The 25,628-nt window shown below is 60.2% G+C and overlaps 1 protein-coding gene across 2 annotated transcripts; it reads right to left on the reverse strand.

Moving 5' to 3' along the window:
- Positions 1 to 1,792: 1,792 nt before the first annotated feature.
- Ctbp1 (C-terminal binding protein 1) lies at positions 1,793 to 24,715 on the reverse strand. 2 transcript variants are annotated; one of them, XM_071614069.1, is made up of 9 exons: positions 24,559 to 24,715; positions 15,176 to 15,330; positions 10,009 to 10,153; positions 8,375 to 8,581; positions 4,938 to 5,152; positions 4,094 to 4,224; positions 3,471 to 3,598; positions 3,078 to 3,195; positions 1,793 to 2,706 (listed from the first exon to the last, which is right to left on the reverse strand). In XM_071614069.1, the coding sequence occupies exons 1-9, from the start codon at positions 24,596 to 24,598 to the stop codon at positions 2,523 to 2,525; spliced, it is 1,323 nt and encodes a 440-aa protein (XP_071470170.1). In that variant the 5' UTR covers positions 24,599 to 24,715; the 3' UTR covers positions 1,793 to 2,522. The 2 variants fall into 2 exon arrangements, with proteins under 2 accessions (XP_071470170.1, XP_071470169.1); XM_071614068.1 differs by having other exon boundaries at positions 1,793 to 2,709.
- Positions 24,716 to 25,628: the final 913 nt, after the last annotated feature.

Genomic DNA, 25,628 nt, shown 5'->3' on the forward strand with positions numbered 1-25,628 from the left:
GCAACCCGTTAAGACGGCCAGGGAGACCTGTGGCCGGAGGCACGTGTGTGCCGTGACCAGCCTGTGACTCACTCAGCGACCGGCACTTGCCGTCCCACAGCCTCTGACTGTTCCCCTCAGGCCTTCAGCCAGGCTCTCACTGCTGCCCTCTCGAACCTCCTCACACGGTGCAGCACATTCTGCCATCATAACTAATCAGAACGCACCAACAAAACATGGAGACGAGAGAGACCAAAGAATCTCCAAGCAGGGCGCAGCGGTGCAGGCCGTGCTCCCAGCCATTCGGGAGGCCAAGGCAGGGGGACGGCAAGTCCCAGGCCACCTGGGCAGCTTGGTGATGAGGCCGTCTTGCCAAGCCATCGGGACGACTGCCAGAAGGCAATGAAGGTCCTCATCTCCCTAATACTGTTATTTTCTTAAGTTTTTCATCCATCTGGACCAAGTTTTATCAGTTTTATTGATTTTTAAAAGAACCAGCTTTAAAAGAACCAGTGGCCCAGGACAGGCTGTGGGCAAGGTGAGCGACATGCCTGCCACACTCTCAGGTGTCCCACCAGACCTTCACACAGGGCGAGCCTAGGCCGTGCCACTCCACAGGGCCACACAGGAGCTCAACAGTCCACAGGGTCCAGAGGGACCCTGCCCAGCTGTCTGATTCTCCAGTCCTGAGCTTGCTGCCGTCTGTGGGCACCTGTGTTAGCCTGCTGCTATTTGCTGAGGGGTGGACACACACCCTGACTATAAGACTAGGTATTCTAGCCGGGCGCTGGTGCAGGCCTGTGGTCTCAGCGGCTCGGGAGGCTGAGACAGGAGAATGGCAAGTTCAACGCCAGCCTCAGAAACTTAGCGAGATCCTGTCCCGTAATTGATGATAATGATAATAATAGGAATTCTTCTAAGTTCAGGGCCACTTACCCATGGGGCTGTCCCAGGGCCCAGTCTGATTTCCCCAGGGCCCCAGGGCTTTGTGGGGAGAATCCGCACCCTTTGGCCCTCCTGCTTCGTTGCCTGTGCGTCTCCCACACCTGCCGAAGGCACGCAGGTCTCAGGCTGGAGTGCCAGGGCCCGAGCCCAGCCCTGTGCCTCTCCAGGATGTGGACCCAGCCCAGGAGGTTCACACAGAGCCACTGGTACAGGTTGCAAGCCCAGAGAGCCACAGTGGAGAATCACATCAGGGCGGGGAGCAGGAGTGCAGCCACGGGGAGGAGACCTCAGAGGCCACTGCAAGCTGCTGGAGGACAGGCTGTGGGCAAGGTGAGCGACATGCCTGCCACACTCTCAGGTGTCCCACCAGACCTTCACACAGGGCGAGCCTAGGCCGTGCCACTGCACAGGGCCACACAGGAGCTCAACAGTCCACAGCAGCGGGAAAGGGGGACCTAGGACATGCTGGGCACCCAGGTGATACGTCTGGCACGATGGGGGAGGCCCAGGGAGCACAGGCCTTTGTTCTGCTGGCCTGGGCAGCCTCAGGACCACAGGCATAGGAGGGACAGCATAGCCACAGCTGTGGTCAGCACAAGAGGGGTGGAGGCCCAGCTGAGGCCCGTGGACAAGCTCACGGGCGTCAGGAGGCTGCTCAACCAGTGGCCCAGCTGAGGCAGGGTGGCTTCCCCACAGGCAGAGTGGGCCTGGCACGCAGGGGGCCACAGCCCCTTCCCTGCTGCCCCTGCTCGGGGCCTCCCTGCAGCTGCCTGCTCCCACAGAGCCAAGTCAGGCCCTGGGACACGAAAGTCAGGACTGAGGCCCACAGGTGTCTCCACAGATGAAGCCACTCAAGAGATGCCAGGCGTGCCGGCTCTTTCTGGGACTTTTATTTCTTTAAAATAATTCATACAAATGGTTACAGTCACAAACATGATTTTAACCAAAATATTGCTAGCCTACCACATCAGCAGGACGGCACGGGCGCAGGCGGGACTTGGCAACCGCCGCCCCCTGGTCAGTCAGCACAGGGAGCTCCAGGCGCCCCCTCCTCTGAGCTGCTTGAGATGCCGTCTCCATTTGGAACAAGGGGGTTCATGCCAAAATCAGGAAAACAGCCTTTGTTGTTTTTCTAAATTATTCTAAAAATAAGACAAGCAGGTAGAAAAAACAGTGCACTGTGCGGCATGAAGGAAGCGGGAAGGACCCAAGTCCTGAGAAGGGGCCGCGGCGGGCGTCCAGCAGAGGGAGCTCAGACCACGGCCACAGGTCCCGCGGCTGGCTTTTGTTGACAGCTAAGCAAACGAATCCCCCGTCATGTCCTAAAGACTGCACACAGACAAGAACATCCATGAGAGAATTGACTACTAACTTCTTTTGCTCAACGAGGAACGCAAAGGACACAGGACAGTGAGCCAGCCCACAGGACGGGACAACTACAGTCGACACAGAGGCTGCGCTGCCTCGTGCCCTGCACACGCCTGGGCCAGTCTCTGGGGCGCAGGGCGCGGGCGCGGGCGCGGGCGCCTCTCTGCACACTCCGGGCTGGGGTGCACGGTGCCCTCCCCAGGCGCCGAGGCTGGAGAGCTCCCCGCGGGCTACAACTGATCACTCGTGTGGTCTCTATCCGCCTCAGGCTTGACAGTTTGGCCAGGAGAAGGGGCATGGGGTGGGTGGGCCACAGGGGGCAGGCCGTGGGACAGGGACATGGCGCTGGGTACGATGCCTTCCACTGCAGCCGGGATGCCAGTGGGGGCCACGCCCACCACGCCTGGGGGGTACCTGCTGGGAGAGGAGGGTGGGCAAGTGAGGTCGCTGTGGGAGGGGCCCCCCACAGCAGCACTGACACCGAGGGTCCAGGGTGGGGCAGACCCCGTCGAGCGCCCCCAGTGCCGGAACACGTCCTGCCTGGCCTTTCCAGGTCCTCTCCTTCCCCAGGACCACTCCGCTTCACTGGTGGCCTCTGCAGAGTGCTGTCCAGCAGGCCCTAGAAGCTCCCCCTGTGTGGCTCCTTCCAAGAGGCCCAGTTCTCATAGGATTTCAGGCAAGTGGACAGCTCCACACTCTGTGACCACCGGGCCTGGCTAGGACCATGTCCCCAGCCCGAGGTCCCTGCGGGGTCCAGATTCCAGGCTGAAGCCCTGCCTGCTCACCTGTAGGCAGCCCCGTTGAGCTCAGGGTGCACCACAGCAGGGTCCATGCTGGCCCAGTGCGTGGCAGCCGTCAGGTGGTCCTTGTTGACGCAGTTTTTCAGGCTATCAGGGATCCGGCCTGGGGGTACAGCAGGAGGACAACAGTGCCCAGGTTAAAAGTGCTGTCCCCTGCAGGAGACCAGCACCACCTGGGCACAAGGGTGTGGGTGCCTCCAGGCCCCAGGCTGCAGCAGCCCTGGGACCCTTCCTCCCTCAGCCCTGAGCTTGTTCTGCTGGGTACCATGGGGTCCTGGGCTCAGCCCTGTCTATGCCCACAGGAATGCCTGGTAGGGGAACAGAGCACGACACCCTCGCAGCGCAGGCTGCAGCAGACTGTCAGAGCGCGCTCCCCACCTGTGATGGCTCGCCGGATCTCCCGGGCTGCCTCCTCCCGCATCTCGATGGACGCCTGCTCGCTGTACCACGCAGCGTGGGGGGTGCAGATGAGGTTGGGCGCATCCTTCAAGGGCCCCTGGCTGAAACTAAGGATGGCGCGTCACAGGTCAGTGGGCTGAGCACTAGAGGGCAGGGGCAGGAGGCGGCCAGGCCTGGGTCAGGGTGCTGTGTCACACCTCGGGCACCTGTGCACAAGGGCAGGGCCCCACCCCAGAGCTCTTGACGCCCCCCAGTCCTCGGACACCGCATTCCCCTCTGTGGCCCCTCCACAGCTGGGAAGGCTGGGAAGCAGATGTGTCCCTGAGGCCCTGCCCACGTGGCACAGCCCAGGCCCAGGAAGGTCAGCTCAGAGTGGTGAGGCTGGACACAAAGCCAAGTACAGTCCCCTTGACCCCTGGCTACCGCAGGCCACAACCTATGGAGACCACTGATGGCCTGAGGGCCTGGTGCTCTCCAAGCCTGGGGGGACCAAGAAAGGGACGGCTCTGCTCCTGCCCTCACCACCGGGCTAAGCCAGCAACTCCTGCTCCCAGCCAGAGGCCCCTGGAGACCAGGGACAGGTGCAGCACAGGCACACGGACCTGAAGGGCTCCGACTCGTGCACGTCCAGTGCCGCGCCACGGATGCGTCCTTCCTTCAGGGCCTGGGCCAGCGCCTTCTCATCCACCAGCCCGCCGCGGGCTGTGTTCACCAGAAAGGCCCCTTGTCTCATCTGGAAGACAGGACGGCAGGCAGGCGGTGAGCACGGACGCCTGTGCCCCAGGGCACATCTAGGAGCAACCCACTTCCCCCCTGCCAGAGAGGGCTTGGGCAGAGGGCAGTGTGTCAGGGACTTGGAGCAGAGAGTAGGTGGCCACGGGGACAGGCCCCAGCCCAGAGCCCACTGCCCCAGCTCTAGGCCTCTGGCCACAGTGGATGCGCCAACATGGCTTCCTCCTCTTCCAGGCTGTTCTGGCCTCCTCCAGCAGAGCCTCAACCCACAAGTGGGGGCTCCAACCCTGCAATGAGCCCCCAAAGCCCCAGGATGAGGGAGCACACAGGCAGCTCCTCTGCAGGGGCTCTGCCGTGGCGAGTTCCACCGCCCCCTCCTTCCTGGTAAGAGTTTCCCTGTTTCATCCCAGCGACCCAGTCTGGCCGTGATGGACCATGGTGGCCCAGTGCCACCGGAGTCAGAATGGCTTCTCCTTGGCCCATTCCTGCCCCCTGGCCATACAACCTGGCTCTGAGCAGTGTCATGTGGCCCAGCCTGGCCACTAAGCATCCAGGTGGCAGGGGCTGGCATCCTCTGTGTGGCTGTAAGAGTCTGGGACGGACAGCAGGTGGGGCCCCCAGGGGTGAAGGGCCTGGAGCCCTGCACTCCCCTGCCAGGAGTGGACCCCCAGCTGGCATCTTGCTTGGGAAGGCGTTTGCAGGCGCCTCGCCCACCTGCTTGACGGTGAAGTCGTTGATGAGGTGGTGGTTGTGCTCGTTGAGGCCGCAGTGCAGCGTCACACAGTCGCTGTGGAAGAGCAGGTCCTGCAGGGTGCTCACTCGCTGCAGCCCCAGGGCCCGTTCCATGCCATCCGACAGGTACGGGTCGTAGAAGAGCACGCTGAAGCCGAAGGCCTTGGCCCGTAGCGCCACCGCCTGCCCCACACGACCTGGCAGGGTGGAGACGGCGTCAGACGTGCCCCAGGGCTGACCCACCAGGCCAGCAGGCAGGGAGGCCCCACACTCCTGCCTGCTCAGCCCCTCCCCAGTCCACTACTAGGTCCACTCATCAAAGGCTGCTGGAATCTCAATTCCAGCCACCCATGAACAGCACAGGAGGAAGACCCGTCAGACCCGTCAGATACCCCAAGGGATCCTCGTTCCTGAGAATCCAGGGTCAGAGAGAGGTCCCTGCCTTCCTCCCTGGCCCCACGGCATCCACGGCTGCTTCCACCCGGCCGCCTGAGGCAGGCACAGCCCTGGCATGGGAGGCTCAAGCTGTGGGCTGCGATGTGGGGCCAGCTGCACACACCCACTGCACACTGGACTCAGCAGAAGACGGGTATCACAGCCTGCCAAGCTGGGGCCCATAGCACGGTGGTCTCCCTTGACCACACGGGGCAGTGACTGTCCAGAGCTCTAGGAGGGATGTGGGTACAGCTGCAGAGGGTGGCAGGGTAGGTGATGGGGCAAGCCACCCTGAGAAAGTGGAGCATCAGACTTAAGGTGATGGGCGGGAGCCAGACAACAGCAGGGCGGAACACCAGGCGGAGCACCAGGCGGAGCACCAGGCGGAGCACCAGACAGCAGCTCCAGACAGTGGCCCCGAGCAAGGGCACCCAGCACCCTGTGGGAGGTGGGTCAGGCCAGGCGGGGTCTCAGAGGACTATGAGAGGGGCTGCTGGGCAAGGATGGGCACAGGTGCAGCCCACAGGCAGACAGGGTGCTGCAGACAGATGACCAGCCTTTTCGGTTCTAGGTCACAGGAGGCTGCCAGGGGCTACTGCTGAGGACGCAGGGGACTGGTGCGGACAGCACACCCAGCACCGAGAGGCGCGGCTGTGCAGGAGGCAGACAAATCCCCTCACCTGATGGGCTGCCGTGGAGCGCTCTGAAGACCTGGATTGTAGAAAGTAACCAAAGCCCAGGACCAGCACCAGCTGACCGCTGGCCCTCACCTGGGCTCCTGAAGGGCAGAAGCAGCCACTCTGAGCCTTAATGCAATTTACTCCCGTCACTGCTGTTCACGTGAGGCCTGCACTCCATGTCACCGTGGAGGAGGAAAGGTAGCTCCCAGCAAAAAGGAAGACCCTCAGAAGCACAGACGGCGGGGGTGGAACCGGCTGACCAGAACCTCACTGTGAACGTGCCACACAGAAGTTCCAGACCTGAAAACCACTGCTGAAGTGGACCTCACTGGGCAGGTCTGACAGCGGGAAGGGCCAGGGAACCTGCCCACTGCACAGGACAGAAAGAAAGGCTCAGAGACCTTTCAAAGAACAAAAGGCAGGTCCTGAGAGGAAAAGGACTCAAGACACACAGCAGCCACACCCCATCCAGAGAGCGGGGCAGCCAGGTGCAGCAGGCCAGCCACAGGCTGCTCCACTAGACCCATGCTAAGAAGCACACAGACACCGAGAGCAGAGAGGAGAGGGGCAGCCCTGGCCTGTAGAGCTCCCGAGGAGTCCACACGCTAGACCTCAGTGAACTGTGTGGTCAGTGCACACGTATCACCTGGATTTCCCAATGCTGACCATCGTGGGGACACGAGACATGCCCTTTAAAACAGCAGCAAACACCCAACACAGGCTGGGGTGTGGCTCAGCGGAGTGTCTGCCCTGCACACCAAACCCTGAGTTCCAACCCAGGGCTGAGAACATAAACACCAACACTAAGTTCAACTGCGTGGAAGCCATCACGACCGCACAAACGCGGCAGGTCCACAACACTGCCACACGGTTCGCTCCATGGTGTGCACAGGGAGGCAGCAGGCCAGGGACTGAGCTTCAGAGAGGGCAACAGCAGGGGGTCTCAGATTTGTCTACAGCAGCACAGCAAAGACCTGTAGTCGAGCCCCATCCCAAGGAGGGGCTGCAGCAACACAGGAGCCCCGTGCCCAATGGCGGGACCTGTGCCCAAGGGATCTAGGGCACTGACCAGCAGACAGTGACAGTGACTTCCAGTTAAAGACGGCCTACCCCAGGCACACCCTCCATCTCTTCTCCCTCCTCACTCGGGAACCCATCCCTCTGTTGGTCCACATTGGGTGTGGGCTGTGCACGCGCCCCCAGTGCCACATGGCTGGCACAATGGAGCCACCAGATGGTCCTGATGAAGCAGAACAGACTGCACCCTGGGGCAGGCAGGAGTAGCAGCCATAAAGGAAACCCGGGAAAGGCAGTGTGCCTGGGTTTGCAGGAGGGGCACCTGGACACAGCCAGCTCCCCCACAGCCCCCGTGGCCTGCTCTGATGCTGGACACCCTGAGAGTACAAGGCTGCCTGGCCAGTCCACCCCAGGGGCCAGAGCAGCCACCCAGACCCACGTGCCAATACCCTGAAGCCCAGCTATGCAGCCCCTCACCTGTCTTCCCACCCTTCAGCAAACCTCAGCACCAGGCAGGAAGCGCCATCCCATCCCTCTGTTGGGCCACGAGAAGGGCACACTCAGGGATCTAGGGCACTGACCAGCAGACAGTAACAGTGACTTCCAGCTAAAGATGGCCTACCCCAGGCACACCCTCCACCTCTTCTCCCTCCTCACTCGGGAACCCAAGCACACCCCACCCCTCAGTGCTGGAAGAGGCAGGCTGAGGTCAGCAGGTGCTGGGTACAGCTGGAGACAGGAAGGGTCAGGCACTCGGTCACAAGCTGAGTGCCCAGAAATGAGTTCCTGCACTGTCCACACAGGACCAGAGAGATGGGCACCAACGAGACAGAGACAGCTACAGGGTCAGGGGAGGGGCCCAGCTGCTACACAGCCACAGCGAGGGAGCACATGGAGCACAGGAGGGAGTCAGGACACCACCCTGGCAGGGGTGCTGGGAAGGGCCCAGGGCTGCCTGGTCCTCATCTGATAGCTGTGTCCACTCAGCCACTCCAGGGCTCCACATTGGGTGTGGGCTGTGCACGTGCCCCCAGGGCCACGTGCACAGCATGTGTGTCCCGTGCCTATATGCCATCTGAGTGTGGTGTCCAGTGTGCCCAAGTGTACCCCCATGTGTGTGAAGCATGCCCTTGCCCCTGAGCTGTTCTTCCTCAGTCCTGGCCCTGGGCTAGGGACCAGTGCTGCAGCCACAGTGAGCCTGGGCCTCATCTTCTCCTGAGCATGAGATGGGCAAGGGGCAGCAGACGCACCTGGGCTGTGCGTGCTGAGCCTCGATGGCCAACGCACCTAGTCCAATGATGCCCAAGGTCTCCCCGCGGATCCTAGCGGCTCCTGAGGCCACTTCGCGGATCTGCTCAACACTCTGGACCCGCGTGCCTTCCCGCAATGCCTGGTGCAGCCAAGTGGTCCGACGGTACAGGTTCAAGATGTGGCACATGGTGGAGTCCGCGGTCTCCTCCACAGATGCTGCAGGCACGTTGCAGACAGCAATGCCTGTGGGGACGACACACACACATCACCCCAGATGCAGGCAGAGCCCGGCCTCCGGGACAGACACACAGACCATGGTGCTGGGGCACGTCCTTAATGACATGCTTCACCAGCAGAATGCCAGGGGACATATCCCATGGCCACCCTGGAAGGCCTCAGACAACATGTGCCACGCTGACCTGCTGGGAGTGCAGACTGACCAGCCCCAGGCACGTGGGGTCTGACTCTGTCCACCCTGCGGTACCCTGCACACTGCGTCTGCAGCCTTGCACCGCACACACTAGTGACCAGTCGGCAAGGGCAAAGAGGCTGCTTTGACCCTTCCTCATGGTCCATGGACCTGGGATGTGCTGGTAGCAGAGAAGACAAGATGGTCAGCACTGGACTCCCCCCCAGCCAGGCCACAGGAGGGCAGGGTCTCTCCCCACCAGCCAGCACTCATGGGCATCACTGCCGACTGCTTCCCTGGGCTCTCCAGGCAAACAGGCCCTGGCCCCAGGCCTTAGTGATCCCCTCAGGCCCTGTGCACCCCTGTGCCCCTTGCCTGCTCCCCACAGACAAGACCAATGCCGAAAGGCAGAGCCAGTCAGACAGGGCTTGCGCTGCCCACCAAACAGTGCCCCAGATGTCTTGAGGCACAGGGTCCAGGCACTGAGAAAGCACCTGAGCCTGTTCTACAGGACAGAGGTTCCTTCCACCCTGCCTCCTGGCCCTCAGCCACCAACCTCCCCGCACACTGCCCCCCGGCCAGGCGCTCCTACTTCCTGTTGAACACCTTCGCCTCCAGCTTGTTCCAAGACCTGCCCCAAGTGTTGAGGGGGGTCTGACAAAGGGAGGACTCAGGACAGAAACCATACTGCCCTCCAGAAATGACACGCTGAACCATCAAACATGGGAGGCTGGGGGAGCTAGCCACATAGCCTGTGAGACTCCACACAAAACTGCCACCTGAGGGTAGACGGGTCCCAGGAACCCATCAGGCCTGGAGAAACCAAAGTGGCCAGGTCTCAAAGTGTCCCCGACAACAAGGTGGAGCCCCAGCCTGGAATCCCAGGGACAGGAGAGATGGCACAGAGTGGGGCCCCTGGCCCAGGGACGCTGCCTGCTTGTCCTAGGAGGGCAGGCCAGCGGAGGCATCGCCGTGCAGCAGGATCCACACGTTTCTGCCTCTGCAGTCCCTGGAGCAGAGGACAAGCCAGGCGACACATGCCAACCAACAGCACTGAGGGGCTGGACCCTGAGCCACCACTCTGCCACCACCAGAGAGGGGGTAAAGGACTCAATGGAACGCAGCAGCTACTGGCCCAGCCTGGCTGGGCACTGCTGTGCTGTCGGCCTGTGTATCTGCCCCATGCTCCTGGTGGGGCAGTCCTCTCCGGCGCCTATCTACTGGAGCACACCTTTCCAGGTGAGCCAGGGCTGCACCCTACCTAGGTCCCCAGCCGACTTGATGTCGATGTTGTCAAAACCACTGCCGATCCGCACGATTATTCGTAGAGCTTTGAACTTCTCCAGGTCTTCTCTGGTCAGCGTGATGGTGTGGTACATCAGGGCGCCCACCGCCTCGTTCAGCACCTGCCGGGGAGGAGGAAAAAAGTGCTGAGTGGCCACAGCGGCCGGCACCGTCCTGCTCCTGGCTTGGCCATGCATAGAGCAGCCCCAAAGGGCAGCTCCAAGCCAAGAAGCACGATGCAAGGCACCATCCCCAGCAGTGCCTTCAACTAGGCGGGCGCCAAGCGCACCTCGAATGTGGCCCTGCCCCGAGACACACCCACACGTGGCCATGCCCCTACACCCTGCCCACAGGACCAGGTTCCAACTCCCTGGGGCCTGACAAGGTGGGTGGGCCAGACCCCTGGACCCATTTATGTAGTATGGACAGGATTAGGGAACAGTGGTCAGGGTCAAAAAGGCCCCTGTGCCTGCGCAGTGTGGGCGCAGGAGGGGGAGGACCACCTCTGCAGGGCAGCAGCAGGTGAGGCTGAGGCCAGGCTACCCATGCCAGAAGACAGGCAGATCCCGGACAGAGCAGGAGTGGCACCAGGGGAGACCCCAGGAGTCCAGCCTGGCCGGGCGGGATGCCTATGGGTCCCTTGGCCATGGGCAGGCCTGACGTGTGCTGGCATAAGCACACAGTGGACGGCTTTTTTATCCTGTCCATCTATCATGGCAGAAGAGTCTTGAAGAACAGCATCTGACTATACCACAGAAGGCACAGCAGATTCACCAGGTACCTAGACACCCCGCTGTGGCCCTCAGGTGGCCTCCAGCACTGAGTTCTGTGGCAAAACCATTGTCTGTTTTCCTGTCACACAGACACAAGCCACTGTGTCTCTGAAAAGCCTCGCTGAGCACTGCTGCAGCCCACCATGGAGGGGCCAGTGGACGCTCCATCAGTGCTGGAGCCCAGAGTTCTGCAGTGCCAGCTGGCGTCTGCCTCCACTGTGACACGCATGTCAGAGCGTCATCTGCCCATCTACGAGTCTAAATTTTTTTCATGTTGCCCTTTTTTTTCCACTGAGTATGTTTTTAGTAACAGAACAGGAGCCTAGATACCGGCATGTTTGTTTTGAGTCATGTTCTTAGAAACAGAAACCAGTGCGTCTGCAGAGCCCAGGTTTTGAGCACTGCCCACTGCACCAACAGCAGAGCCGGCTGACTCCCTGGGTGGACTCACCACCACACACACCAGTGTGGGCGCAGTAGGGGGAGGACTGAGGCTTGTGCTTGGTTCAGGACAAAAGCCTCCTGGGAACAGGCTTGCTGTGGTGGTGAGTGGTCCGGAGGTTGCAGCTTCAGTGCCTCAGTCCCTTTAGTGGTTGCCAAGTGGCCGCTCTGCTCCTGGGTGTTGCATTAGCCCTCTGGGGAGAAAGTCGGCCGGCGGTGGGTGTACTAGGTCTGTCCCTTTAGGTTAGCCTCCCAGAAGCCACACTCTGCCAGCATCCACTCACTTGTCCCCCTCGACCAGCTGTGATCAGGCTGGTGACTAACCCCCATATGCTCAGTGTCCACATGGCTAGGATGGGGATAACACAAGACCCAGGCTTGCAGAAGGCCATGGGAGGCCTGGTGTGTGCTGACTTCCCAAGAATCAGCCGTCACCTGGGTGGAAACTGACCCCTGGACACTTCTGTGACAGCAGGTTCTGAGGGGGCTCACTGGACACCACTTCAAACCAAGGCCAGGGTGGCGGCTGAGAGCACGCAGGGCCACAGCCCAACACGGCACAGTCCCGCTGCCCTCGGCCCCTCACCTGTGCTCCAGAGGCTCCTCTGCCTGTGCAGGCCGAGGGCCACAGTCGCTACAGCAGCAGGGGCGGCCTGCTCCATGCATGACGCTGCCCAGGGGGCAGCGAACGCGCCCACTCAGTGGCAGGACCACAGCACTGCCCCTGCTGACTGACGGTGGGGACTGTGCAGGAGCCTCGGGCCATCTCCACAAGGCCGGCTGGGCCCTGCCACTGAGGTCCACTACCCATCCCCTGCATCAGGCAGTCTAACCCCTTTCCCGCTCCCTGGAGCACTCCCAGGACTGCCCCGGCCTTGCACGTGGCCCACGTGAGGTGCTTCGCTAGGTCCCTCCTTGCCTGCCCACAGTGGCCTGGACTCAGCTCACCAGCACTTTGCTCACACACCAGACAGCACTGCCCATTCCATGTCACTGTCCCTGAGTCTTGTGGTCTGGATGCACTGTGGGAAGACTCCCAAGATTAGATGGTGACAGGTCCTGCACCGCGGTCTCTGTCCTCTGGCCTGGTCCCAGATGTAACTGCAGCTGGGTCCCCAGGTCCAGGGTAATGCAGCCTATAGCTGGATCTCCACCCACCACCCTACAAGGCTTCCGGTGGCTTCTGCTGCATATGGCATCATTGTATTTCTTGTGTGTCCCCAGAACCTCGACCTGGCCAGGCCCTCTGGATGCCCAGTGCCCCTGGGTGCAGCAGACTCCTGGTTCCCTGGCCTCCCTGCTGCTCCCTGCTCTGTGGCTGCTCAGCAGTTAGGTTAGATGTTGTGACCCTGGCTGGAAATTCTCTGCCCTCAGAAGCTGAACAGCACCCACTGGGGTGTCTTGTGGGCCCCCAGTGCTCCTCCCGGGCTTGTGGCAGGACAGCACGTCTCCCCTGAGCCCTGGAAGCGTTTCTTCACTAGTTCTGGCTTTGATGACATGTTCCCTCCTCTGAGACATTCAGACGATGACTCCAACTAGCTGTGAATGCAGTGCTGTTCCAAAGCAGTGACAAGATGGGACACATTCCCAGGGCCAAAGCCTGGGGCAAGTGGCCTAAGGGCTCTGTGGCATCTCCACAGCCATCTGGGCCCCAAGCTCCTGTCTTATTGCTCTGCCACTCCCAGTACACGCATTCCCTCTTGTGGTCCAAAGTGCCACCCAGGCTCTAGCCATCACACCTGGTTTCCAGTCAGCAGAAAGAGAGGAGGGAGATCTGCACACAGAACTCCCACTGCCCTTTCCCTGTGAACCGTCACTTGGCCACACAGCAGCAAGCATACTGGGAGAATGAAGCCCTCCTTCAGGACCGAGTGGGACCAGCACCAGCAACGTGTTGGAGCTCCTGGTGCCCCTTTCCTTCCTGAACTCCACCTCTTTCTTGAGGCCTCCTCAACAGTGTCAAGCTTGCTGTCACAAACTTTTTCATGCACATTTAAACTCCCAGCTCTTTCCAGCTCTTGGAGGATTCTGCCCTCTGGTACCTGCTCTTGTTTTTCAATTAGGTGCCACTTCTGACCTCTGAGAATGCTGATTCACAGTTCCTAACACGCTCTCCCATTCCTGGAGTGAGAGTCTGTCCTTAGGCAGAGTCTGTTGGTACCTCTAGCATGCTCGGCCTACAGCAGGGCTCCTACTGCCCCTCCGGGGGCTGACACAGAGGGTCGCAAGTCTGCTGCCTGTTGAGCCCCCTGCCCCCGGCCCACTAGGGTTCTGTCCACTTGTCTATCTGTTTGACTGTTAATTTGTTGAGAAAGTCCTGGTATATTATGGTTTGGGGGGAAACATCTGCTCTGTCCTAGACCTCACCTCCAGTACTGCTGGAGACCCTGAGACCCTGTCCACTCCTGTCTTCCCTTCAGGCACAAGCTCCCGTCCCCACACTTCCTTGCACCACACGGCACACGAGTGTCAACCCCGCACTCCTGGCTCCCACCCTGACTCCTCCCTGAGGGCAGAGCTGCTGTGTGGCACCCTGAGTTGGCCTTCCCCAGTACACTGCTGCTGAGACCTGACTCACTGCAGTACCAGCCCTTTTTTCCCCTCCTGTTCCTAGTGAAATCCCGTTGCTTGATGCACCCGTCTGGGGTCACTTGCCCCTAATAGGCACCTGGGCTCCTCAAGGCATCAAACTTCCTGCACCTTCACCAGTCCCAGTGGATGTAGTTGTAAGTGCATGTTTAGAGGGCAGGGGTCTCCAGAGCAGTGGCCCCAGCGTCTACCCTGCAGAACCGCAGCACATTTTTAAGGTGTCGTTTACAACTCTCACTTTTGGAAGTTCTCTGCTGTTCTGGCTTCACCCTCTGCTTGGGGCCTCTTCCTGAGGTCTGCTGGAGCACGCAGTGCCGTGCTTGCACTCCTCTCCGCCCTGCACATGGAGCCCGGTGGAGACTTCTGCCCCTGGTGTGCAAGGCAGTTAAATGGGCCCTGCAGAAACGCGCTCTCCAGCTGCGGCCTCTGTTTCCTCCTCCATGTCGCTATCACCTCTTCTTCAAAGCCTGCCTTTTCTCTCCAGCTGTGGTAGGAGCAGGCGACCACAGCCAGCCAGGCTCCTGGAGGCCAGCACCTCTGCTCCTGCTGTACCATGCTCATCTTGCCTCAGTCCATTGGACAGTGATCCCTGACGGCCTGCAGAAACCCCTGGGGCCTGCTGCATGTCTCCCTCTGGGGAGTGCACAGTGGTGCGGTCAGCAGCAGACCCTGCAAGGGTGTGCTCAACCGGGCTGTGGGCGCCAGGCCCCTCAGCAGAGCTCAGCTGCTCCTTCCAGAGAAGCAAAGTCCACCCACACCTGAAGACCATGGTCCTGGCTGCCAGCTCACAGAGCTTCTGAGAGGTGAATAGCTTTACACAGCCTCTGTAGCTGTCTTCTGTGGAAAGGCCATTCTGGGTCACTTAGAGACCAGATTAACATAGTTCACATCACAGAGGGACCCTGTGGATCTCGGTGAACAGCCATGAGTTGCCAGCTGCTGACCACTTGACCACGTGCACCAGGAGAACTTGTAGGCAACGCCAAGGCCCAGGAGACAGTGGTGCCCACTGGAAGCAGCTGCTGATGGCCTCTGGCACAAGGTGCTGCTTCCAGCAATTCCAGCCGACACTAGTTCTGCTTTCTGGGAGAGAACTGGTCATGGTAAAAGTCAATCAAGAAGCCACAGAGTGAACTCTGTCTCCACCTTCTGATGGGGCCAGGGACAACAGCAGGGACCACTCACATCCAGGTGGCACTTACACCAATACCAGTCAGGGGTGACACATACTGGCCCAGGCCATGGCGAGGTCAGCCCACACTCTGTGCGCCCCAGCCCCGCCCTCAGCCCCTCAACCCCACGTGAAAGTGGGTTAACCCCAGGCAGGGATGCCAGCACTACCTTCTCATGGATCTCCTGCGTGGACTGCGCGTCACAGAAGGCCACCGTAGCCACGTCCTTCAGGATGGGCATCTCCACCGTGCAGTCCCGGCCGTCAAGCAGTGCCACCAGGGGCCGAGGGTGCATGGGCCCGTTCATGATCGGGGGTCGGACGCCTGCAAAACAGGACAGGCCACTCAGAGCCCTGCAGCAGTGCAGCCCAGCTGATGCCTGTGGCCCCACCCAGGGCTGGCGAAAGCCAAGCCCGAGGAGGCCTACTGCACACTGCGTGCAGACGGGCTCCGCAAAGAAAGGGGAGACAGCCCAACCTGCTGGCTCACTGACAGTGGCACACAGTCCAGCGGCAGCCCCATCACCCTCCCAGGTGCAGAGCTACGGAGGCTCTTGGGGAACTCTGGGCTGCTGGGAGTGGGGGGTCTTGGGCCTGTGCTCTCCACTGTGGGGTCACCTTCTCAGCCCTGGAACGTGCAGACCACATGCAGTGGGCTTTAGGGAAATGCCCATCATTTTTTTTCTGCCTAGAGCCACATGTCTGGCTGCCCAGAACTTCCAGGGGGGACACCAGGGGACTTGAGCATGTGTTCCCTGCCTGCCTGCCTCATTCATTTCCCTTTGCATGTTTGTAGTACACTGACAGAAGAGGGTCAAAATATGCTCAGGCAAGGCACAGTGGTACACACCTATGATCCCGGGAGGCTGAGGCAGGAGAATCGTGAGTTCAAAGCCAGCCTCAACAACTTAGCAAGGCCCTAAAAAACTCAGCAAGACCCTGTCTCCAAATAAAATTAAAAAGGGCTGAGGATGTGGCTCAGTGGTTAAGCATCCCTGGGTTCAATCCTCGGTACCAAAAACAATACAAAAAAAAAAAAAAAACATTCAGACCCCTTACCCCCCCAGAACAGGACAACTAGAGCTGGGGTAAGCTTAGAACACCTGCCTAGCATGGCTAAAGCCCTGGATTCAGTAACCAGTACCAAAAAGAAGGAAATGAACTTCTATAAGCCAACTTCTTCTAAATGTGATACAACTAAACCTCATTCAGGGCCAAGATGGGGAAACGGGCTTCTAAGGTGCAATCAGCACACAGCCCAAGTGTTACCCTGGAGCAGAAAGCATGGGGAGGGCCACAGCCAGCCCCATCCAGCCCCATAGCCTCACCAAGACCTGCCCAAGAGGAGCAGCCCCCAGAAGCACTGGACCAGCATGAGGGGCAAGGAAAAGGCCAAGAAGCAGGGGCTGGGCAGGCCCCCTGAGTGTGGCCACAGGGTGCGACAGCTGCAGCTGGCAGAACAGCTGCTCTGAGGGTGCACTGCACCTTGGCTCCAGCCCCACCCCAGCTGCCTGCAGGGTGAGGCTGCCCTGAGCCACTAGTGGCCTCGAAGGGAAGGAGCACCTCAGAATCCACAGCACATAAAGGTGATGCCTCAAAGGACAACCGGAGCTGGGCACTGCAGACCATCTTGCCCATGTGCAGCAGGCCTGGAGCTGGCATCTGCTGGAGAGAGGCACAGGGCTCTCCCCAGAGCCAAACAGCTAGGGTCCTGGCTACAAAGGGCAGAGAGCTGATCTGCACAAGGTGGGGCACTGCTGCACATATGCCGCACTCCTGGGGTTCAGGGGCTCCAGCCCCTCCCTAGTAGAAGATGGCGCCCACATCACCATCTTCGAAACACCAGAGGTGCTGAGACCTGTCCAGGCCATGGCCCTCGAGGTAGGGTCTGCAGGTCAAACTCCTTCACCCTCTGGCTCCCTCTGGACCAGAGCGTCCCACAGAGCCAATACACACCGCCGACGCTGTAAGCAAACATGCCAACGAGGCCACTCTTCTCCTCACCCTGGATTTGGAAAGTGTCACTTATTTTAGCAGGTAATGCTACTGCTACCTGTAAGTGAGCTGACGAGCCCCATTCTTCAGCTCTAACCTCTGTAAGAAATGGGAGTGAAAGTCCACATGCACACGAGTTCTCTAAGGCCAAGGAGCACCTGCTCAGAGCAGTGGACCCTGCCCTGCAGATGGTGGACACTTGCTCCAGGGAGCCTCATTAGCAGAGGGGCCTCACCCTATAAACAGCTGTCCAAAGGGAAGCCTCCCGGATGCCAGCATGGGTGACCCAGTTGAGGAGCCAAGCCCCACCCAGCCCAGTGTGCTTGTGGCACCTCCACAAGAGCTGCCCCAACCACAGCCCAGTCTCAGGGAGAGGGCCAGGGTTGAGAGAACAGCCCACCCGTGCTGGGAAGATCCTGTGGCAGCAGCGTGGCCCAGACGCGCATTGACTCCATGAGTTCCCGCACGAGAACCCAAAGTAGAATCAAGCCCTGCTGCCCCACACTGGGCTGGCAGGCTGGGGTTTCGGGTCCTCATCAAGGCTCCATGAGGCCCTGAGGACCCACTGTCCTCTACTGTAGCAAGACCTGGCCTAGCACCCACCTCAGAGCCTCTCTAGAGTACCTGTCCACAGAAACAAAGCCCAGCACAGGCTGCATGCAGGCCTGCTGGATGTGCAGGAAACGGCCCTTTGGGGGCCATCTGCCCTCACCCCAACAGCGAGTGGTGGAGGCTGGGACCTCAGCCAGCCAGGCCCCACAACACACTGCCAGGGCACTGCCTTCACACCACAGCGTGGGCACAAGCTCCTCTGCACCTTCAGAGAAGGCCACTCTCAGACTCTAGGAGCCCCTACCAACCTGACATTGCTTAATTTAGGCAGGATTTCCGCGACCATGAATTCGACTGTCCAAAGCTTTTTGTCTTCAGAATCCCCAGGCAGAACCGCGTCCTGTCACGGAGCCTCATCCCACGTCTTATTGTCTCCAACCAAAGCTCTCGGGCCGCTGCTCCACGGCACCACTGAGGCCTGCGTCGGGCTCAAAGTCTTACTAAAAATCAAACACAAGAGACACATTAAAACGCCATTGAGGGTCCAGCTGACACTCAGACTCCAGGACACCGTGAGGGTGAAGCTTCATGCTGCATCCTCGACCCTGCCCAGATGCAGCCAACGCCTGGGCCGCTGGCTCGACCTACCTGAAACAAAGGGCCTCCTGCAGGCCGCAGGCCCCACGGTACCCTGTGCAGACCCATGAGGCGCTCACTCTGAATGCAGGTCCCAGGCCCAAGGCCAGCCCCCAAAGTCACCTAAGCAGACCTAAGAACAGCTCTGAGCTGTGGCCACACCACAAGCCTCTGGCTCTGCCCGGATGCTAGCACTATCCAAACATTGGAAGGCTAAGGCATGGGGTGTATGGTTGGAACTGGGTGCAGGACGAGGAAACTGCAGAAAGAAGCCTACTCGTCGCTTCTACCTACATGGACAATTCCTGGGCCTCTGTGAGGCTTGCCACGGGAGAAGGTTGCCAGGTGCTAGCTCTCCAGTGTCCTGCCCAACTCTCCTGCCAGTCCCACTGCCCCTGCCCAAAGCAGCTCAGCAATCAGCCGACACTTGTTCGGCTCCTCGATGCCCTTGGCTCTTCCTGCCTGGCTGTAGCCAGGGCCTGGGGGCACTAAGGTGTGGGCTGGCTGGGCCAAGGCCTGTCCTAGAAGGCTGAGCACAAATGGTTCAGACCCCAGGAGCCTGCCAATGAGTCACCCAAGCACCTGATCCCTGTTCTTGGCATGAGGTTACCACATAGGGGCTGACACCGAAGTCTGACTAGACATCAGACTGACAGATGGAACCCAGCCTCACCACCCCCTCAACAGCATAGGTTGGACAAGACCACCTGTCAGGCAGCATCTCTGACAGCTCAACAAGAAGGGGCCATGCATGGCCAGAAGTCCAGGACCCAAGCCCAGCCCATCCTCCCCTCATTCTCTGTGAAGCTCCAAGCATACACACTGACCCACCATCACTGGCTCCAGTTGCCACCAACTTCTAGGACACGTGCATGGCTCACTGCCCACCATGCAAGGCCACCAAACAGGGTGGCAATGTGGCCCCAGAACTGCAGCCCCTGCCACAGGGCTACCCAGGCTCTTCCCCAGCAGAGGGCACTGGAGTAGCACTGTGGGAGAAGGGATGGGATGGGCCAGGCCAGCCAGTGACCCTTCAGCAGCACGGAGCCTCCCCACTAGGAAAGCACTGCAGGGCCAGGCTCCCACCCCATCCACTTGCTCACGGCAGCTGACACTGCCAGCCCTGTCCCTGAGCATAAATGCTGTCAACACCGTTAATACCAATCAATACTTAATCTAATTAGTGCTGACCAACATTGGCCAATACTCAGTGTTTGCCCATATCTGTCAATACTTTTAACACGGTTGCTCTAAAAGGGAAATGCTACCAGATATACAAGGTGTTCCCGTAATGGCCCTGCAGCCCCAACTACGAGTTGCCACCTCCCAAGCTCCCCAAGGTCACCAGGTCACCAGGCTGGGTGGTCTTCTCATGCACAGGTCCTTGGTGCCCTGTCTTCAGGAGAGGCCACCAGTCTCCATCACTAAGCCAGACACCCAGGGAGTGGTTTTATGCCTTAAGACAAGGACATGAGCATGAAAAGGGAGGTGACCCCAATCAGTGCCCACAGCCAGGTGGGCCCCCAGCCCAGAGCTCCACATGAGCCAGGCCATGCCCTCCCCAGCTCACCCAGAGGGAGATGGCCAAGGCCCAAGCCCATCTACAGACACCGCTTAGAGGAGAACCTGGGAAAACCTGGGGACAGGACACCACAAGGACAACCCAGGCCTCACAGAAGCCCTGCGGGCCATACCAGCAACCCCCACTCAGTGCTTACACCCTGGGGCTCTTCCTGGGCAATCTGGGAGACCTGCCAGGGTAGCCACTTGGTCCCCTCCCCAGCCAGGAAGCAAGTGCTTCCAGCCATCAGCACCAGCAAACATGGCACAAAGCATCCTTGTAACATCCGAGGGCAGCAGCACGTGGCAGGCAGGCACCAGGTGTGCACAGGGGCTCCGTCTGTCATGGCAGGGGCTGAGTATGCAAAGGGGCCTTCCCTGAAGGGTACAAGGATGCCCCAAGTGTACTGGGCGACCGAATGGGCAGATGGCCGAGTGTGCCCTCAGGGGCCCTCTGTCACTGGCCCCTCACTGCTCCCAGCAAGGTCCTAACCCACACAGCCAAGTGGGGAAAGGGAAGGGGCACAAGTGTGGCCACAGAGTGCCTAGGCTCTGCTGTGCTGCACACACAGACTGAGAGGCAGGACCATGGGGCTAAAGGGCCGAGCCAGGGTGTATCCACCAAGGCTGCTCCCACACACCTCAGCAGGGCACCCAGCTTTGCACTCCACAGAGGGTGGTCAGAGCTGTGCACCTGGGGAGACCCAAATGCAGCAGGAACCCGAGCCAGCACCTCCACATAGGCCACTGCTCTAACGCATGTGTCACATGGCAGCAGGATGGCAACGTGGGGGAACAGCTCTCCGGGGTGGGTGGGTACATGGAAACTCTCAGTACCATCTGTGTAATTCTTCTGTAAATTCAGAACTGTTCTAAAATTGAAATTTTATTTTAAAGCGGGTAAGGCAAGGGACAGCAGCCCCCAGGTTTTTGGAGGCAACAAGTCCAGGGGACTGCTGGATGACATGGGCCCCCGTTGTGCACCAATGCCCTTGGGGACCCCCAAGAGACCCCAGGGCCACATGCCCTGCCTGAGTCACCTCCATCCACAAGGCAGACAATGCCCCCAGTACAGGTCTTGGGGGACCTGATGGGCACACACGGATCCTCACAGCCCTCATGAGGACCAGGATTCAACTGCCCAAAACTCATCCCAAACAGTCCAGGCTGTCCCCAACTGGCTGGTCCCCCCACCAGAGCCATCTGGGTTTCACTGAGACATCCACTTGGGTTGCCCAGGACCCAAGGCCCAGAGCCTGGCCTTTTGCATATGGTGGAAGCTGGTGGGCGGGTGCTAAGCACAACAAGCCTACTACCTGGGGGGCTAAGCCCTGTGGGGCAGGGGGCACCTGAGGGATGAGGGCATCATGGAGAGCAGGCAGAGGGTATGGGGCCACACAACCCTCCAGAGGACAGGTGCTGCTAAAGGCATGGGGGATGGTGACCACAGGAGTCCAGGAGCTCCACAGCACCCCACCCCTGCACATGTAACCACACCAGGAAAGGCACAGGATGAACACAGTGAGAAAAGGTGTGGACCAGCACCACGACTCATTGCCAGGGATGCTGAGGGATCTCACGCATCCTCCTGTGTCTGTGCGCATGTGTGTGGAACACAGACATCCCGGGCGTGACCCAAGAATACCACCTTCTCCCGGGCAGCGAACGGGAGCCCCACACTCATAGCATCAGCAGCCCAACATGATGTGAAGAGTCCCAGCTTTCTAAACATCACATGTGGGCTGGGGATGTGGCTCAAGCGGTAATGCACTCGCCTGGCATGTGCAGGGCGCTGGGTTCGATCCCAGCACCACATAAAAAAAATAAAGATGTTGTGTCCACTGAAAACTGAAAAATAAATATTAAAATAAAATTCTCTCTCTCTTAAAAAAAAAAAAAAAAACTAAATTAAAAAAAAAAATCACATGTGCTGCAGGGAAACCAGCCCACACAGAACACAAAGGTCACAGGACCTATCAAGATGCACAATGGAGACCAGCAGCCCACCAAAGACAGTGGCAGAGAGGGCACCATGGGCCATACCAGGAGCCTTACACACACACACACACACACACACACACACACACACACACGTACCTCCCTGTGAGCAGCAGAACACCCCAGCCTATCCAAATCAGCCCAAACCTGCTGGGGAATCAGGGGGCAGGGCTGAATTCCAATCCCTCCAAGTCTTCAAGCTCCTACACTGTCCTCGAGAGCTAGCCATGTCACCATCACCACCCCAGCAGCGTGGATCCAGGACTGACTAGGGAGTCACGTGGAATGGGTCCAGAGGAATGACCCCACAGAACTCAGTCTTGGTTAGACATTCAGCTTGAAGACTGGCCACCCAAGAGATTTCTGGTTTTGTAAGGAAGAAATGATCAGTCTCTAGATACTACGCTGCATTCCTGAAAGCAACCACGCATGATGTGGACAGCACCCCATGGGTTGCCTGACACCAATGGACAAGAGGGTGACTATAGGGATGCTGGAGACTGCAGAGGCCAGACACATCCACACCTCACAGAACTCACATCTATAACTGCCAGGACCAGCCCAGTGACCGTAAGATACCAAGGGGATGCTGGCAGGCCACACACACAGGTGACAGGGCTGAAATCAAAACCAGCTGGCCATAAACTGCTATTCCCCTCCTGTCCTGGCCACGTAGGGCTGGGAGCCAGACCTCCCTACAAAGCAGAGGACTGGGCCTGGGCCCCCTGCCCGGCACCGCCCAAGCCAAGTCCTGTCTCCCACCCCTAGCTGGGGGATGGATACAATAAGCATCTGTAAAAGGTATCACCAGGAGGCGATGACCTTGGTACATACAATCACCAGCTGGAGCACTCTGTGCCAAGGAGCCATGGAGATACCAGGTCACAGTGGGAATGGGCTTGACCTCCACAGGGGTTTCAGCAGCACTCAGTGCTGCCCAACAGGTGCCTCCCAGAACTGCAAGGCATTGGCTCCACATCTCAGACCTTCAGGTGTGCCACACACGAAGCTCAAAGGGCAGGTGACAAACAGCAGAATTGCTAGCTGGGGTGAAGGGGGCAGGAGGCCAGGGGTCCCATCTCAGAAAGCTGAGAGCCTGGTGCCCACGTTTGATGAGATGGTCTCCTGCCATCTGCACTCCTCCAGCAGACTCGCTGACCTTGTGCCAAGTGACAATCTGACAGATTGTCCAAAAAGTGGCAGCACCAACCCCAGAAAAAATAGAAGGGGTCCCAGCCCTAACACTCACCAGGCCCTCAGTCCATGAACTCTAGCCAAACCTCCCAGGCCCCAATGCTGACCTCAAGCTAAAGAGAAAGTCCCTGCTTCAGGGGCCAGATATGACCGTCCCATCTCACAGCAATCAGGAACTGAAGAGCCACCTCCTATGGCTAAATAGGGCAAGATCTCAGGTTGGGCCTTGAGCCATTCCCAGAGGAGGCTGGGCAGCTAGGCAGAGGATGGGGGCACCCAGGGAACCAGATGAAGCCCAGTGCACATCCCCCACAAAGCCTTACAGAGCACCCCAGAGGTATAGCACATGCTCAAAGATGATTAAACCACAGAAAAGAAACATGGCTGCAGCGCTGACAAGTCAAGACAAGCTCATCCCTTAGAGACAAACCCAGCTGAGACCCACTGCAAGCCTGCAGATGACAGCCAGGACAGGACCCTCAAGTCCCAGCAGGAATCCACAGGCCCTGGTCCATGTCACCCTGGAGAACACAATATCCACTGCAAGGCCATCTCTAACAGACTTCCAGGTCAGAGAAAGGGTGGCCCCCAAACCCTGCTGCCATGCTAAATAACAACCGCAAGCACAGTTATAGAGCCCAGCGCTACCCCGTGTTGCAGATGGCGTCGCAGAAAACTAACTGGGAGACCACACACACCGGTCAAGGGCGGGCCTGGGCCAGTGCTCTTGCTGGCTGTAGCCACTCCTCTAAGGAGCATGCTGCACCACGACCCTACTCAGGAGCAGATGGTGGTGAGCAGTGGGCCTGGCCCTGACCACCCCACCGCGGATGGGCATCCTTTGCCTTCTTGTTTCTGACGAACACGTGCTCTTTGAGCACAAATGAGGAAGAGACGAGGGACTGGGAAGGTAAACATCCAGCGTGTGAGCCCTGCGGGGGAAGGCTGGCCCCCAGTACGACCGATCTCGGGCTCACCTTCCTGACCATGGAGGGCACCCGTTTCCTTCCTAGAAGGCCTCTCTGCGCTACCCAGTGGCGGGGAGCCTCCTCGGCACGGGGCCCGGCCCGGCGGCGCGCGCCCGCCAGGGGCAGCCCAGCCTCCGACCGGCCCGGATCTGCGGACGCCGCCCTGCCGCTCCCGCGAGCACTGCGGAGGGGCCCGTGGACAAGAGCTGGGGGCGCCGCGGCATGGGGAGGCTGCACGCCCAGCGGCGGGCCTCGGGATCCCGCGACTTCTGCAGACCAACTCCGGGGAGGCCGCAGGCCCTGCCGCCCCGCAGGTCGCCGCGGGCCTCGCGGCGCCCCCACGACAGGCCCACCTCCGGACTTGCGCCCCCGCTCCAGGAAAAAGGCCGGAGCGACTGCGCGGGGCCGGGACCGCGGGGTGGCGGCGGCCTGTGCGGCCCGCGGGCCCCTTTGTCACCCGCGCCGGCCGCGGCGGGCGGGGACGGCATGCGCACGCGCACGCGCACTCACACGCAGCAGCCACGCATGCGCACGCCGCTAGGCCCGCCCCCGCCGGCGCGCACGCGCACTCGCACACAAAGCCGGCGTCCGCGCGCGCCCGGCCCGCCCCGCCCCCGCCCGCGGCCGGAAATGCGCGCGCGCGGCCTTACCGAGAGGCAGGCCCTTGTTGAGCAAGTGCGAGCTGCCCATTGAAAGGCGCGGACGGCCGCGGGCCCCGACGAGTCCGGCGCGCTCAGCCGCAGCGAGCCCCGCGCCTGGGGCGGCCTCGGCGCCGTCCGCTGCTGCGCCCGCCCGCCTGCGCTCGGCCGCCGCCGTGCCGAGCCGCCGCCGCGCCGCGAGCCGCGCTCCGACCGACCGAGCGGGCGGGGACACGCGGCGGCGCGCGGGCGGGCGGGGCCTCGCGTTGGTCTGCTGTTTGCCGGCGAGGCGGCGCGCCGGACCCACTCGGGCGGCTGAGGGGCAGCTACCGACCCTGCGCTCGAGCCTCCGCCTCCCCACCCGGCGGTGCCCCGCCGTGTTGGCCCTCCACAGGCCGCGCCCCCTCCCCTCCCCGCATCCCCTGTCCCGGCCATCCTCCTCCGGGGCACCGCGGCCCCTCAGCTGCGCCGTGTCCCCCGCCTCCGGCCAAACCGAATGAGCAACATACAGAACGCGGGGTGGAGCTGCGCCCAGTGCCGGGGCGCTGCAGGTGCGGTGCGGGTGCAGGTGCCGCGGCTGCAGGCGTACGCGAGGGCTCGACCCGGACGGGCTGCGGCCTCAGGTGGCCGACTGCTGTTGTTCCCAGAAGTCCGGGAGACAGCGGCCGGTTGCTGCCCATCTTGGGAGAGCGGCCAGTGCACAGGGCAGAAGCCCAGGAACCAGGGCCTCGCCCCAGACCAGACGTCGGCTGTTGCAGAGGACTGCCAGGCGACCCTCATAAGTGAAACAAAATCGCAGAAATTGTCAAAACTGCAGGATTCTGTGGTTCATCTAGTTACACATGCGTTTTTAAAAATCGTAAGTCATTGAGAAAGGTTGACATCAGTAAAGGAGGACTGGGATTTGGACAGCAGTTTGCAAAACAAATGCTTTGAAAATACCTACCAAATTGTATTAAGTCGGAGATATGGGGGAATGAGAGAACAGATGTAAGTGAGCTTTTAGTAAAACTCTTAGTGAACTTTCCTAAAGGCAGAAGGAATCAGTAAGTCGGAAAAGACCAGAGCAATGAAAGCCCAGA

This window comes from Marmota flaviventris, chromosome 7 (assembly GCF_047511675.1).
Source record: "Marmota flaviventris isolate mMarFla1 chromosome 7, mMarFla1.hap1, whole genome shotgun sequence".
NCBI classification, from domain to species: domain Eukaryota; kingdom Metazoa; phylum Chordata; class Mammalia; order Rodentia; family Sciuridae; genus Marmota; species Marmota flaviventris.